At 40.8% G+C, this 17,174-nt stretch overlaps 2 protein-coding genes across 2 annotated transcripts in view; one reads left to right on the top strand and one right to left on the bottom strand.

Annotated features, from left to right (window-relative positions):
- Positions 1-190: 190 nt before the first annotated feature.
- atp10d (ATPase phospholipid transporting 10D) lies at positions 191-16,716 on the bottom strand. The gene is made up of 21 exons (XM_008400298.2): positions 16,703-16,716; positions 16,066-16,270; positions 13,549-13,634; positions 13,347-13,453; positions 12,108-12,239; positions 10,604-10,716; positions 9,262-9,514; positions 8,929-9,146; positions 7,799-7,993; positions 7,073-7,724; positions 6,642-6,748; positions 6,372-6,498; positions 5,719-5,903; positions 5,367-5,637; positions 5,210-5,286; positions 4,969-5,094; positions 4,626-4,826; positions 2,893-2,973; positions 2,695-2,799; positions 2,403-2,590; positions 191-1,072 (listed from the first exon to the last, which is right to left on the bottom strand). The coding sequence occupies exons 1-21, from the start codon at positions 16,714-16,716 to the stop codon at positions 877-879; spliced, it is 3,639 nt and encodes a 1,212-aa protein (XP_008398520.1). The 3' UTR covers positions 191-876.
- A 122-nt stretch (positions 16,717-16,838) lies between these two features.
- commd8 (COMM domain containing 8) overlaps positions 16,839-17,174 on the top strand; it is a 17,903-nt gene continuing 17,567 nt past the window's right edge. The window contains exon 1 of the mRNA XM_008400299.1: positions 16,839-16,880. Coding sequence (XP_008398521.1) covers positions 16,839-16,880 — 42 coding nt within the window. The remainder of the gene's footprint in view (positions 16,881-17,174) is intronic.

Genomic DNA, 17,174 nt, shown 5'->3' with positions numbered 1-17,174 from the left:
CACTCTCTCCCTTTGTCCCTTTCTTTCCCAACCAGTTATGACTTTTGTTAAATAAATTCCTTTTTAAGTTATTCCATGCATTGCTTCCCTTTCATTTGTTATGGTTTAAGAGCCAGACCATAACAAGATAATTTTTTATTTGGGTTAAGCTCTTCACATACAATAGGTTGAAATATTGACACAACTGGAGCAGTTTAGTGAGTGAAAATTTTATTTCAGTTTAAAACTAATCAGTGAACCAAAGTCCAGTACAAAAGCTGAATTATCACATGAAATAAAACTGCATTCAATCTGGCATAAGAAGAGACAATGTCAAGAGCTCAGATGCTGAAAAGCCTCTGAAATGTTGCACAATTCACTTTAATTCATTATTGTCTTTATTCTTCTTGATAAAGTAGTGATGAGGCACTTATAAACACCGGAACGGTGCTGTCAGCCTTTGAAAATGTTCATTTCTGAATTAAGTGTAGATAATTCAGACTGTGTTCATTCAACTGGATTCTTGTCTGTCCAGTTGAGTCTTGATTCTCATAAAACTTGAATTTTTTACAGGAATAAATAAATGGCAGACTCCAAAAGGAATTCATTTACCCGAGCCGAGCAGGTAAAGAGTCGTAACAATTCCTACATTGTACGGATGAATGTCTGTAAACACGATCCAACTAGCGTCCCAGTCTGTCCAGTTCCAGTTTCCTCGTGGCTGAAACCGGAGGCTGGTTTTCAGCTGCTGGTTGGATTTCACAGCTCGTGGCAGAATCGGTCCTCTTTGAGCTGTAAGAAGCCGTAGAGTTTTGCCAAGATTAACACTTTATTGCACCAAAAATCTCAGTCGTTGGTTAGAGTGTCAGCTTCTGCGTCTGTCTGCTGAGGAGGGGGTCAGGACACCACTTCGTCCCCGCTGGGCTCCAGTCCGGGATTATCTGCGCATGCCGGCAGGTTGCTGGGGCCAGTGTGCTTTAAGTTCCAGCGCTGCATCCTTCGGCGGTACCGCTGTGCAGCCTCCTCATCCCTTTGAGCTGCTCTCAGAGCTGCAGAGGAGTGAAGGCTGTTGAACAAAGCCCGGAACAACATTCTGCAGAAGAGAAAAGGGAGAACGGAGAGGTTCAGTGCTCAGTATCAATTTTCTCTGACTCTTTCTACACATACTACCAATTACAAATCAAAATTTCATATTTTTTTTCCAGATTTTTCCAGATCAAGGCACCCTGCATAGACACTTTTCATGCTTTACAGATGATGGGTAAAATTTTAAAGTCAAGCTCTGATGTGGGAAATTAAAGATTTCCCACATCAATGTCCCATATCAAATATTGATGTTGAATCTGATTTTTTAATCTATTACTAAGTATAATAAAAGGAAAAAAAAATTCCTAGTTTTTTTTTTTTTATTATTTCCCTTAGAAAAAAGATAAAAGCAAATTTTCAAATCCCCATAAAATGACAACTTTGACTCACTAGGTGGCGCTATTGTCTCAACACTTAAAATGGCCTAATCTTCAAGATTATGTGATTGGATAAGAGAAGAAGGTCCTTAGTATGAAATCCATATTTACGCCAATCAGGCATAAGATTATTACCTCTACAGATTAAAGTCAAATCCCATACTGTCTCCATCATAGACCCTGTTAGTGGGAACGATATATTAAAGAGCAAAATTAAAATTTTTATTCTCCTACTTGATATATTAGAATCACAAAACTAATTCTGATTCTAGAAGAGCTACTGCAATTCAGAAAATGGAAAGCATTGCAATTTTTTTTTGTTTGTTTTTTTCTGATTCACAGAGGGACCGTCTCACAACCTACAGACCCTAATAGATCTTGTGCCAACATCCTGATGCCAGATACCAGAGCATACATTCAGTGGGTTGCTAAGAAACGGGTCAGGGCCGCTTTGTGAGAAAAAAGTGCACCGACACCTTATTAGGCAGGTGGTTATAATGTTATTCCTGATTAATACGGTTAAATTTCCCAAAGCATGTTCAAAATCTTTATTTAATCACCCTCACTGTAAGCTGTGGGATGTTTATACCTGCCTTCTAACTCCAAGCATGTCATTTTCCTAAATGTTCCAGTTAGCACATAATGCTGAAATCCTGACTGAACCTCCTGCAAGGAATACTACACTAAAGCTCAATGGACATGTCTTTAATACATGTAAAGTTGTTAAATGCATTTTTTTTCTTACACTTTTTAGCCATTAAACCCCTGTAAAAGACAATTCTGTGCAACAGCAGTATTGCATGTATTTTGTTGACCCTGCTTTGATCTCTCTGTCACTCCTCAGGTTGCTAATCACAGTTCTGCTTCGGTTTTGGCTCATAACGTGAACGGTGATGTAGAACCACGTAGCTCATTAGCTCCTGATGTGATGTTGAAAACATCTGGAAGCCACCTTTGTACCTTGGTAACAAAGCGGTGAAGGTAGTGAGAGCACAGATGATGTAGAAGAGAGGCTGGGACATCTGGACTGTTTCGACCCTGAACAGGTTGGTGGGGTGGCTGCAGACCACGCAGAAGGCACTGTAGAGCAGCACGAAGACAAAATACAAGACGGCACTGAGCAGCAACACCAGCATGTGAATCCACGTCTGCAACACACAAAGAGGACACGGTTCAATCCACAGTCTGCAGAGACATTCCTGCACAGACCCTGAGGAGAGCAGAGAGGAGTTTTTATCGTGGAGCCTCTCACCAGGGTGTTGCTCTCAATGACTTGATGCAGCAGGATGATGAGAAGAGCTGAGGTGTTGACCGGCGAGCCGAATGACAGCGTTCCGACTTCTGACCCGGCCAGCGCCTGGAGAAAAAAATAAAAATGCCAGAAAATCCTAAGTGTGAGAAGCAACCTGAGTTGAACTCACCAATAAAAGGTTTTAGAGAGAAAACTTACAAAATAAGGGACAAAGAAGCAAACGACGCTTTGGTAAAAGGCATCCAGGATGGTGATCCAGAACGTGGCTGGAATGTAGATCTGCAGGAAATTTGATCTGTTAGTCTATTTTGTTGTCAATATAAATCAAACAAACAACGTGCACTAGTGTTCATTCTTCAGTGGGTCAACACTGTCACATGACTTCAACTGAAACAGAAAGTTTACAACGAACAAAAATGGAAAGGTGACAATAATGGATAATAAATCCATTAAGTTATGGTTTTCTCCACATTTACAGTGGTTTTAAAATGTTTCTCCACTGTAAAATTACAGGTTTTATTGCATAAGTTAAAGGAGAGGATGATAAATCCTTACCAAACTTTTCCACTTTTAGTGTGACACAGATCTAGTACAGCTCAGAAAAGCTAACGTAATAGAGGAAGGAAATCCTGCAATATCCTAGTTGCATAACTGAATTAATCATTGAAATATTTAACTGAAGATCCATTTAAAAACCACTTATAGGAAATCTGATTAACAATATAGAAAGTTGAACAGTTCCAGTATAAGTTTCTTTGCATATGACTATTTGTATGTTAAGCTATATTTTAAGATGAAAGTTTACAAAACAAAAAGATTTATACAAAGGTACGAGTCAAATCCATTACATCAGGCAAAGTGAAGACAGCCAGTAATAGCTGAAGAACAAATTGGAACATTTGAAATACGAAAGTTAAAGTGTTTAAAAAAAAAAAAACTGATGAAAAGATGAGATTGCAAATGATCTGGAAACCTACGAGGAAATTGGCAACCACAATGAAGGAGCTTCAGAATGTCCAACAATTTTATACATTCCACACATGTCTAGACAATGCTAAGGAGAAAGGTAGCAACAAGCCTTTTCTTGGGGGTGGGGGAAAAAGAGCATCACAGCACAACTAAAATATGCCAAAATCTTGCAGGGGGTTCAGCCAGGAATAACTAATGAACTGCAGTTTCAAAAACACATCAGGAGACGAACATGCCAACACTGAAGTATAGTGCTGGCAACATCATGCTGTGGGGTTCCTAATATCAATCAAATCTGACCCAAAACATTCAGGCTTCACCAATGATAATCTTTATTTAACCAAACTTTATTAAAATCTAGAGTCTCTTTTTCAAGAAGGACCTGGCAAGAAAGCTGAAAATGAGGATAAATTTTATTCTTCAGCATCACTAGTTTTCCTCCACAACAATAACAGAATTGCCTCAACAGTAGAAAGTTAAAGTTTTACTATGGTTTTTACTATGGCCCTGGACAAGAAATGTCCTCACAATTAGAGCAATCTAAAGATTTTCTGCTTATCTGTTGACAAGACTAAATATGAAAACTGAGTAAAAATTGGGCCTCAACAAAGTATTAGTTTAAGGCTGTGCAACAAGGTTATTGTAGCCTTTTTGGTTATTATTCATTTTAATTCTATAGGAAATGTGTCACATTGAAGGTAGAAACATTTTAAAATCTTTTATTTTACAAAAAAAAAAAACAACAATTGGGAACTACCAATAGAGACATGAACAATTCTTATTCCCACAAGAACAAACAGGTCTGGATTAAATTAGATGGATTAAACTTCATCTTATGTCGGTTGAAATTTTTAAAATCTGAGTTTTTCAGTGAGTGGAAAATACGTAGGCTTATGAGAAATATCAAATCTTAAAACTGCCTGTTCCTGTTTTCTCTCTGTCTCTCAGATGCATGGGTTCACCTTGGTGGTGCCCTCAGCTCCGTAGAGCTCAGGGAGCTTCATCAGAGTATCTGCAGGCGTGTCTCGGTCGAGGATGCCGTAGATGAGGGGAGGAACTGAGGTGAAGACCAGATTGAAGAGGATGAGCACCCAGGAGTTGATCATGACGCTCCCAGAGAACCCGCAGAAGAACTGATACCAGAACAGCAGATTCACGTACATCTGCACACAAACAAAGGGACGCAGCATTTAGACTCTAATCTACAAATTCCTTCCAGAATAAGTTTTTAAAAGCCAGTGTCATAATTGGGTAGAAAGCAGGTAGAGGACATTGTTTTTCACATAGCTGGTGAGCAGCTCTTACCACATTTTTGTAGATGAAATACAGGATCATGTTTGCAAGGCGGTGGTAACACCAGTGGCCGTGAACCAGCAGCAGCTTCTTGAGGTGTTTGAATCTGGATATGGCGAAGTCACTGGACATCACAGCCTGTGGAGTGAAGCCAAGGGATAGAAAAACGTTTCTTTTCTTCAAGACTCTTCAGGAGAGTTGCCATGGTGTGTCTGTTAAAGCTGCAGCAGCTGAACGCCTGTCGTTCTCTCACCTGCATCCCCTCCTGACCAGATATCCCGATTCCGACGTCCGCTACCTGAATCATGCTCACATCATTCGCTCCGTCACCTTAAAACACAAAAACATCTCGAGATGAATTTTCTCATGTTGTTTTGGTAGTTATTTTGTTGCCCCGTCTGTGTTCTTACCCACAGCCAGCGTCATGACACCGATCTTGTCCCGGATCAGTTGGACCACCTTGCTCTTCTGGAGCGGCGTGGACCGGCAGCAGATGACCGCCTTACATTTGCAGCTCAGCTCCAGGAAGCTGGCCTTCAGCTCGTCCTGCAGAGCCCACTCCAGTGTTCGGCCGTCGATGACCAGGATGAAGCTGCTGGTGCTGTGGAAGGAAGACTCCTCCCCGTCTTCTTCACGTCGGACTTCTATTAAAAGCTCCTCAAGCAGGGCTGCACATGCATCCTGAAGGAAAAAGAAGAACAGTGATGTGGATGTTTGAACGCCTGAAATGGGCTTCCAAGCAGCAGATGTTTAGTCCCAGACCTTGCTTCCACAGTTAGCGGTCAGCAGTCGGTCGTTGGAGCGGAGGAGTTTGCAGGCATTGGCGATGTTGACGGCCGTCTCCTGTTTGTCTCCGGTGAGAACCCACACTTTGATGCCGGCCTCCTGCAGGGCTTCGATTGTCTCCGGGACATCCTCCTGCAGCCTGTCCACGATCCCCGTGCAACCTACGCACACACGGGTTTAGAAGACAGAAACTGTTGACTCTTTGCACGCAAGGTCATGTTCTTCAGAAAGCAGCCATGATGGACATCAAAACAACTTATGAGCTTTTCAAAAACCAGACAAAAGCTTAATATTCCTTTTCAGTTAATTTTACTGTAAAAACGGTCATATGGTGGGTGCTGCGCATTCAACTGCACAAGCAGACAAAGACGCAAACGAAACTTGTCATTATATCGTAAACCTTTTGATGAGGAAAGATGACACAATGGATACCAGCCCGACAATTGTAAAGACCGGCAGCCCTTTGTTTATTTGCAGCAATCACTTTTTACAAGATATGAACATCAATGTTCAAAATCTTTATGGAGTAAGTAGGTTTAATAAGCTCAATGATAACCAAGGAGAAAATTTCCCCTCATCACTCTTCTGCAGCTTTGCTTCAGATTAGGTCAAAATGTCAGGCCTCCTACCCAGAAGAGTGAGGTCGTTCTCCAGCCTCTCAGCCGAGTCTAGCATCAGCTCCTCTTGGTTCTCGATGCTGCTCTCTGCCAGCAGTTGTCTCTTAAGCCAAACCTCATACTCGTCTTCCTCCAGAACCTGTTTATGCAAGCAAGATGAAGTTAGCAAAGGGGCCATCGTTTGGATGGGTAGCAGAAGCCTCTTCCGTCATAAAAGAAAATCACGTCTTACCAACAGACCTAATATCAGACAGAATTGTTATCCTTCAATTAGGACGTCACCTTTGTAGCGATGCAGAGTGTGCGGAGGCCTTCTCTGGCGTACATATCCAGGTGTTTTTGGGTCTGCTGCCTGATGTGCTTGTAGATCTCCTGAGCCTGTTCTGAACCTGGAAACAAAAGTGTACACAGTAAAGAAGAAGAAGAAGCTGAAAAGTTGATGTTTCTGGAATTCAGCTCCAAAAGTGGAACTTGTATATAGATTATAAGTGTGATGTTTTTTTTCTAGGGGTTTTAGATTATAATTATGTCTCACAGCTGATGAAAACCCAAACTTCAGGTTTTACGATAATTAGTGAAAAGAGTAAAAGCAGAAACGTCAGTCTGCTTTAAAGTATGCCCATGTACTGGACATACTTTGCATGCAGTCCTGATGGGCTCATAAAATAACTCAAACTGAGTCTTTCTCAGCAGTCTCTTCAATCTTTATCTACCTCTCCGTTTTTCAGCCAAGTCCATGATGACAGAGTCTGCTCCCTTGGTATACACCACCACCTGTCCTGTCAGGGGGTGGCGGACCACCACAGACATCCTTTTCCTGTTGGAGTCAAAGGGCAGGATGTGGAGCAGCTGCACAACCAGAGAGCCGAGTCCCGGCAGTTCCACTAGCAGGCTCTCGGCCGAGCGGCCCTTCAGGGTGCAGTGGTACGCCCGGGCTGCGTGGACCAGAGCCGCCTCGTCAGGACTCTCCGCCTCATACAGCAGCTCATCATCACTGTCCTCGTCTGACTGCACGTCTCTGTCAAGGTCCACGTTCTGCTTGGCCCCGTCACCGTCTTCTTTCAAGTCCCTTAAGTTCTCCAGATCCTCCAGGCTCCGCCTCGCTGCAGAATCCTCCCCATCCCACCTATCGGGAAAGTCCACTTTACTCTTCAGTGTGTAAGTTTCTTGGCTGGTGTCCAGAGCCAGATTAGACCCATCAATGCTGTTGCTGGGAGGGGTGTTGAAGTTGAAGGAGCCAGTCTTCCCACGATTGAATAACTTGCTGCCTTTGATTTGGGGAGTGGAGAATGAATAGAAGTTGAGGCGTTGAAACATCAACTTAATTTCCTCCAGAGACTTCAGAGGTGTTTGGGCTTCTGGAACCTGTAAGGAATACAGAATATTTAATCATTGCTATTAAAAGATCCAAACCTTTAATCGGGATAGTTTCTACTCACTACTACATGGCGGGGCTGGCTAGGTGAAGACACCACCACGCTGTTACAAATGGCCAGAGCCAGAAAGAAGTCGGTGATGTAGGTGAGCTCCAGGCTGGACAGGCTCTCAGTGGAGCTGTCTCTGAGTCGCAGAGTGGAGGAGCAAAGACTGTTCAGTTTCCTCACCAACTCAGGGTCCGGGAGCACGTCTTTCGCCTGAGCAAAAACTCAGCGTTAGCATCTTGTGTCATCCTAAAACTCAAGTAGCAAATCTATTGCTTTGCAATTGAAATTAAGAAAAACAATTTTTTTTAAAAACGACACTTGAAAAAGACATTTCAGAAGTTTTGTAATATTTCAATATTCTGATAAAACAACACACCTGAAACAGATGTTAACACGAATAAACATCAACTAATCCACCATACCTCCAGGACATCTCATCTTTGTTTTTTGAAGGCTACCTGTGAGCTTTATTTTGAAATTTCCTGTTCATATTTTTTTAACAGCCCTTTAAATTCTTCAGCCCAGAAATACTTCTCACTTACTTTTCAGTTTAATGAATAACTACATGATTGATAATTACCAACATAGTAACCATGACGGTTACCATTGAAGTAGCCATGGCAGTTCAATGCTTATTAAGGAAGAAGAAGCAGTTACAGAACCGTAAATGGAGAATTCTGAGTGGTTGTTTTTTTTCATGGATCTGCACTAATTTCATCAATTTTCCTTTATTTACATCTTGATGCTTCTGATAATTATAGAATAAATACCTTAATTTAACAGTTTAGATTATTAGGGTCACAACAAAAGTGCAAGAGAAAACCACAATGATCATTGTATACAAGCCATTCTGCTGTTAAAGCCAAATAAACTTTACTTTTTCATAAAATAAAGTTAAGAAAAAACAATCCTAGCACATGTTAAGGATAATTATATATTAATTAGGTCTATTTTGTTTCCAGGCATCACAGTGAAACTAATCCTTCCTGGTACAGCAATTCAATTTTGCTTCCAAACATTTGGGTGGTAGTGTGTAGGATCTCATTGTGAAATAAATCAGTGTATGACAGGAACCCAGAGATAAAATCCTCCCATCTGAGATGGGAAACATCATGAACTCAGAATGGTATGATCAAGAGTCTGACCATGCGGCTGCAGAAGGCACCGGTCCTCGCCGCAGCATGATTGGACAGCTGGTCCTCCTCCTCAGGTGACTCGGCAGTGAGCGTGTGCAGAGACAGAGAGCTACGGTTGCAGCTCAGGGAGCGGCAGCTCAAAGATTTCCCACTGCAGGCTGACTTCAGAGTCACAGTGTGTCCGGCTGCCTCGTTCTGTTCTGCCTCGTACACCTCCAGCCTCCGAGCTGAGACACAGAAAGAAAGGTCAGCAAGACAGACAGATTTTCTAGCACAACTGCATTTCTCACTGCAGTAACAATCTTTCACCAACAAGTGGCAAAGACATTCCAGAGATCTCACCGTTGTCCACGTGAGGATATTCCACCCCGAAAATGCTGCATCGACGGAACACCATCTTGTTTTCCGTCAGTGTTCCCGTCTTGTCCGAGAACAAGTACTGGATCTGACCCAGGTCCTCTGTAATATTGAGGGCCCGGCACTGGATTCTGGAGTCTAACTGTTCATTGTAAAAGTCCAAGTCATTGTGGATAAAGTAGATTTGACCCAGCTTCACGATCTCAATGGACACATAAAGGGAAATGGGAATCAGCACCTGTTGGACAGAAAAACATGATGAAAATAGATTTTTCTAACCTCACTTTATGTGGCTATCCAAAGCAATTTTGAGTCTTTAATGAACACAGTTCATGTAATTGTAATTACAGTTGACTGAAATTGATATATTTGGTTTATTGGAATAAAAGTCATCCAAGTCCAAGACCAAGATCCATCGTAGAAAAATGGAGGGATTCTACTTCCACGTTGAATACGAGTCCCCAGTTCAGTTAAAAACTATTTCCTCAGACTGAGAAGAGGTAACTGTACTCCTGGATTCTTCAATGTAATCTCAGGTGTGAGATGATTCAGGAGCTAAAGCAGAAGAAGCCAAAAAACACCACATCCTCTACAAAAAGCTATGATGAAACCATGAAATTTCTAAAAAGGTACCATATTCACAACTCTACCTTCAGAATTTGTTCAACCATCATTGGAAAAAAAAAAAAAAAAAAAACTAAATCCACTTTTTGCCATACATGGACCAAGAGAGCCTGTAAAAGCAATGCCAGCACCTACTCTTCTCCAAGAACGACCTAAAAAGAGTGTTTTGTGCAGTCACAAGCCTTCCCCAGGTGGTTAAAACAAATCATTAACACTTGACAATCACAATTTCCATTACCGTCAGCCACACTGCAAGGGAATAGAGATGGTCCTTCTGCTACCAAACACTGCTCAGTCAGAAGATCAATAACTGCTTTGACACTCCTCCCTTTGTTTAGGCCCAAGATTGTACCTCTAGTTACCTTTCGACAGAGTTCTCAGAAGATTATTTCCTATAGCAATCAGAGCAGCCGCATCGTTATCTCCCTTGCACAATGCAATAAAGAGCAGTCTATCAAAAACACCCCCCGACATATTCAGCATGTACACAGTTATTAACTTCTCTAATAAAAGTCTGACCTTTTAAAACTTAAACTGGCAGCAGTTTTTATTTATTTATTGGTGCCAAATATGTGTAAAACATTTTGATCTGAAAAAGAATAACATTCATTAAGTTTAATTAGAACCGTTTAAAATGTTCTAATGCGCACTGGATTATCCTGAAACGGGTCAATGATAGTTAAAATAAACATTCTGAGCACACCTGGAGTACGATGATCATAGTCCAGAACACATAGAACCCAGCCAAGGCTGGAGAGATCTCCCCATCGACCTGAAACACTGAATGTCTAAAGTTCTTCATCCAGAGGCCATGACCTGAAAATGCAAAAAGAAAACCCAGAGCAGCTCGTCACTAGGCCTGTCACAATAACAAATTTTGCTGGACGATTAATTGTCTAAAGAAATTATTGCGATAAACGATAATATTGTTTCAAGACCTTTTGACACTGATTTAATGGAAATGACTAATAATACATGCGATTTCCTGATATTTATTTTCAAAATAACACGTAACACTGGAACTGATAAACTAAATAAACACAACAACCAAAAACAAAAATAAAATGGATTCTCAGTCTCCATTAACAAAAAACATACTTGAATAAAAACTAAACAACATAAAGCCAAAGTGGAAATAAATACTGCTTTCAACCAAAAGAGTGCAGATATGAAGTCTGTATTGCCCTTCAGTAATCTCTAGATTTAAATGGAGAAAACCGGCACATCCGACTACCTAATGCAATAGTTCACACTACACCATTTTTTGCCGCTATTTTCCCCTTATGACAATCTTAGATCGTTGGCCGATCTAACCGATCATCCTGCAGTGTGTGGTGGGTTACGGTAGATTGTCGTGGCCGCTCCGATCTAAATCAGGGGTTTTCCCCGACTGGGAGCTCAACGCTGAATGTGACAGGTAGCCAATCAGAGCGCAGATTCTCCTCCTGCTTTCTGAGGGGAAATTACGGAGGGGAATCCCAAACAGCTGACACGGCGCAACCCGAAGTCCAGCGGACATCGGAGATGATATGTGGAAATAACATTAATACATATTTAATGTTTCGTGCAAAGAATATAGAAATGACAAGGGGAGGAGTTGGAGCCAAATTGCTACCGTAGTTGATGAACCCGGTAGGTTTTCAGCTGTTCTTCGTTAACGTGACATAAATAGGTTATAATTATTTTCATTCAGTCAGGACTTTACGCTGACTCTATAGCCACATGCATCACAGGTAGATTCTAGTAAAGCATTGATTAATGCCTGATTTTAAAATTAGTTAACTGGACTCGCAGCCGTTATTTTGTGCCTATGTGGCTGGACACCATATGGCACTACGAACCCGATCGAACCGTTATACCTGGGATTTCTGTCGGCTAATGTCAGGGTTTGAAAATGGGCCGACAACTCGTGTAATGTGCGCTGGACATTAGACTAAGGAAATGAAGAAGGGAGGGTCAGTGGAGAGCACCGGAGCTGAGCCTTTTTCATTCAGCGTCATCAACAGAAAGAAAAAAAGGCAGGAAGAGACGATAATTAAAATGATCTCGATAGGTTTTTTTATCGTCCGATTAATTGATTTATCGTTTATCGCAACAGGCCTACTCATCACACTAAAGAATAATAGCTGAAGAAACTAATATCAGTTAATCTGAAATCAGAACCCACTGTTCTCAGTGTGTGTTGTGTTTTGCGTGTTGCTACGCACCTACTGCTGCAGTCAGACACATGACGATGAGGAGGGCAACACACCATAGGACGTCTGTGTTCAGACGCTTCTCTAGCTGGCTGCGCTTGTACCTCGGCCCGCTGTTGTTCATCATGGCCTTGGTCTCATGACCTGAGTCATACAAAGACAAAGCAGATAATTTGGTTCTCTGCAATTCTGAATGTTAAGCAGAAAGGCAAGGGTATTTTTGAATTAATATATCAGGATAGTGACAAAAAGTCCTTTGGCTGCACTGGAATGAACCGTGAGACTTATGGAACAATGTCCTTTAGACAGATGAGACCAAAGTAAAAATGCCTGTATATAATGCACAGCATTATATTTGGAGTTAACCACTCACCTGATACCAGGTGCCAAGCAATGGTGGGTAGATGATGTGGTCTTGGTTTTTAGAACCACATGACCAGGGCACCATGCAATCAATGTGTTGACCATACACCAATACAGAGGAATAATACTGTCTGACAGTGGAAACTAGGCTCAGCTGGGTCATCTGCACTATCAGTTTGTTGTACTGGCTCTGTAAAAGTTCTGTTTAAAAGACTTGCAGGGCCTGAAGAAAGGAATGTCTTACCTCCATGAGCAACACTGGTGAAAAGAGTAAGCTGCATTCTTCCACGATGATTTAAGACACTGATAACTTGAGACAGAAAATCCAAGCAACACAAGGTTTTCTGTATTCAGGTATGTTTATCAGCCCTGAAAACAGTTAAGTTTTAGAGCTTAATGCAACTCCCTGCTTACAGCAAAGAGGAGGACATGTCTGAGTGACCTCTGTCATGTTTAGACTGTACACTGCATTCAGAGTTGCAGGAGCCATTCTTTGGTTTAACCTCTTTAGTCATAGTGGAATAAGTATTTAGTCAAGAATTTCTCATAATAAACAGTAATGCTTTACAGTCCACAGAGCAGGTAGAGTGTAGCACGTAATCATGTTGTCAGAAGCTGGGAAAACTACATTAATTGTGATTCATGGCTATAGAAAGCACTCTTTTTGCAATGAAATATATCCCTAACACAAACAGAACATAGGTCTCCACACTCAGGGGGGTTGAATAACCACTAGGTTGAATAACCACCTAATGTACCACTAGGTCAATACTGGACTACCTGTGTTGGTCTGTCACAAAAAAGTCTTTCAAAGTCACTAAATGGGAACAAATAAAAGAGGCAGTGCTGTAAAGTGCAGGTCTGTTTTTAGGGATGCTGTGGTCTCACCAGCGTAAACCACGATGCCGACCACCGTCTCGGTGTTGCGGATGGTGCAGCTCCTCAGAAGAAGGTTGCTGCTGTGAAGGCCCACCCGAGCCTCACTCGACTGCTCGCTGTAAGCAAAATAAAACACATAGACACAATGATAAAGTTTACAGTATCTGCCAGATGCCTTCCAAATCCTCCAAAGTAAAAAAATCAGACTCACATGTAACCTTTGAACCTATTGAGGTCATTGTTGGGGTTCTCACACTCGATGCGACTGTGGAAGCTTTCTGGTGTGAAGTCTGAGCCCTATAAGATAAGCACATCAGAGGTTGCTATAGTTCATGTCTGACCCGCAGAAGCAGAAAATGAAACACTAAGTGATTGAGAGGCAGTTTCAATCTGAGACCTGATATGTAAGAATTTGAAATTTACCCAATCCAAATGTTTACTACCGACTAAAATAATGTTAGTAAAAATACAAATTGAAGTTTACAATGTTAGAAGGTTGTGTATAATCTTCCTGTGTGGGATGAGAGCAAGCCTTTTAGAGCAACACCCCCAATGACCACTAGATGGTGTCTGCAATGAAGCTCTGTGCCTGATGGAGTTGCACTGACAACTATCAGCGCATCTAAGAAAATACAAATAATTGCAACAATACTAGTTTCTTCTTTGCTGCATGTCATTATGCTGACTGACTTACAGTTAATAAAACCCCAAAGTTAGTTTCTGATATTATATAAGATCAATAAAATCCTGCAAACTGAGAACATGTCCCACATTTTCACTTTCGGTTTTACTTTTTTAAATTTAACCCTGTAGTAGCAAAAAAAACAATTCAACAGCTTGTATAGAAAGTAGTCTAATCTAGGAGTCCATCATGTTTACTGTAAACCAACCACATATGGGTCACAAACTCTCTCATAAACTGTTGCTTTACTCTAGAATACAGAATTTTTGGCTCTACATGATTTCAAGTGACACTGACTCCCATTCAAAATGCCTTTGCTAAAGACATTGCAATTTATATTTGGATATATTTCTTTATTCTGTTTTGCTGAAATCCCTTTAAAATTTCAGGTTTTACTGTTTTACTTTGTGTGCAGATATTTTTCATGTGCTGTAAATATATCAACCTGCATATAAGGAATGGAAATAGTAATTTCCGGAAAAACAAGAACGTGTGACAGAGTTATATCAACTATGCACAAAGGCTCAGCATGATAGGGATGAAAGCGACAACAAATTATTTTTATAAAAAAAAGAGAGGCTAATTGCTAAAACTACAATTATGTAGACGATATGCAACTCTTTATTACAATGTCACCAGGTGACTATGAACATATTCAAGCGTTGGCTAGATACACAGAACAAATCAATGTGTCAAATCTACTCTGCATCCCCAGATTCAGAACCAAACATGGAGAAGCAGCATTGAGTTTTTATGCTCCACTAATCTGGAATGAGCTTGCAGAAAACTGCAAAATTCTGAAATGATAAGTTATTTTAAATCATGGCTAAAAACTCCTTTGTTTTGGGTTGCCTCCAATTTACAACAACTGGAGCATTAATAATTGTACCCTGTAGTCCTTTGTTTTTTTGATGTTTTTATTGTGGCAGTGCGATGCAATGTTTTCTGTTTGTTGCTTTATGTTATTATGCAAAGCACTTTGAATTGCATGTTGCTGAAAAATACAAATAAATTAGTGTTGCTTGCAATTAAAATACCATTTATTGTGATGCAGATAAAAGTGAAAATGAAGGAAAACCCCAAGTGTTAAAAATAATGTAAAACCTCATGTCACGTAGAGAAACTAACAGCAACAGAAGATGACTGAGAAATGAACTGTACTTAAGATTAAAACAAAAAACAAACAAAAAAAACAGGAATCACACTGCTATCACATTTCTGCTGAAACCTCCAACACCGTCTCCCGCAAGCATTCCTTGTCTGACCTTTTAGTCTTATAATGGTATGTGTGGTGGGGAATTTACACTGCAAATTACCCTGAATGCGACATCCTCATGAGGCATAGTGGTGACATAGTGGTGACACACAGTGCTATGGGAATGCTTTTCATCAGCAAGGTCAAGAAAGTTAGACTGAGTTAAGGAAAATATGCATGGAGCAAAATGGAGGACAACCCTGAAGGCAGCACAAGACTTGAAACTGTGACAGAAGTCCACCTTCCAGCAAAACATGTAAGCCCAAGCATACAACCAAACCTAACTCCAACCGAAATACCTATGTGTTTTTATAGATGCTTTATATGCAATCCAACTGCGATTGAGGTATTTTGCAAAAAACAAAGGAGAAAAAATGTATTTCCTGGATATTTAAAGATGTAGAGACACAAACTAAGACTTGCAGCTGTAACTGCAATAAAAGGTGGTTGTATAATGTATTTAGTCCAGAGGAGAGGTTGACTACAAATAAAAGCCACTGAAAATGGTTAAAGATATTACAAGATATTTAACCACAATTAAAGATCTTGTAATGTCTACCAACTTTAATTTATGTTCCCTGATGTCAGAAGTGCCATTCAATTTATGTTTTCGGTTTTCTGAGCAAACCATCTCAGAACTTTCAGCTTATCAAAATAATTATCTTCACTGAACACTTTCATTAAGAAAGAATTTCCTTTTAACAGTTTTTGGACTATTAAAAACCAACCTGCCACCAACAACCCTCAAAGTAAAGTCATCTATAACAGATTAAGTTAAAATAGGTTGTTACCTCTAGAGAACTGTCTGACACAACCTGCCTTTGTTTCAGGTTGGTCTCTCCATCCAGGTTTGCAGTTTCAATGTAACAGACCCCACGGGGGTCAGAGGAGTACAGCAGCAACAGGTCAGCTGGGATGATTTCATTACAAGACAAACGGACAAAGTCTCCGACTCGCACTTCACTCCAGCACCGGTCAATGTAGGACTTCTGCTTGCTGTGGTAAAACAAAGAAAAAAAGAGATTTAAGAAATTAAAATGGAAAATAAACGCTCTCATCCAACAGATGAAAAATATCTATGATAGTACAACCTCAGAACAACAACAACACATATTGCCCTTTGTCACAACTTCGCAAAACTAACCTAAAACACAAAAGCAGCGACTCAAAAACTCATTCTTCTGTTGCCTTTATAGCCTAACCCATTGTTATGGGGTATTTTGGCCGTCTCTGCCTATTCTTCTTCCCAGTGTTGCTTCGGTTGATTGAAATTTGCCAACATTCACTTCCGTACAATGGTTTTATGACACATTGGAACACATTGTGTCTTGTTGTAGATTTTGATTTATTTTCATTGCCCATTTTGTTTGGACAAGTTTCAGCTGTTCAATGGATGAACTCACATTTGATTCTAGAATGCTTTGATACGCAGAGAAGTTCATATTCAACTCATGTCCGAAAAGTGCACAATTCTTGTGACTAACAAAACAAGCCCATATCATCACCATCAGCTGAATGAGGTTATCATCCTGATTTGATCAGTTTTTTTTTTTCATATAATGTTATGAATACAGCCAAACACACCTGTAAGCTTAACTCTATACACGTACATCACAGTCTAGATGTACATTTGGAATTAAACAACAGTTGTAAAACATCACACTGGATAAGCCGGGTACTGACAATTTCCATCCATCCATCCATTTTCCTGCACCCTTGTCCCTTAGTGGGGTCGGGAGGGTTGCTGGTGCCCATCTCCAGCTGGCGTGCCGGGCGAGAGGCGGGGTACACCCTGGACAGGTCGCCAGTCTGTCGCAGGGCAACACAGAGACACACAGGACAAACAACCATGCACACACACACTCACACCTAGGGGCAATTTGGAAAGGCCAATTAACCT

The sequence above is a fragment of the Poecilia reticulata genome, linkage group LG22 (genome assembly GCF_000633615.1).
Source record: "Poecilia reticulata strain Guanapo linkage group LG22, Guppy_female_1.0+MT, whole genome shotgun sequence".
In the NCBI taxonomy this organism is placed as follows: Eukaryota; Metazoa; Chordata; class Actinopteri; order Cyprinodontiformes; family Poeciliidae; genus Poecilia; species Poecilia reticulata.
The sequence above is the reverse complement of the archived record's forward strand: the minus strand, read 5'-3'. Positions and strand labels throughout refer to the sequence as shown.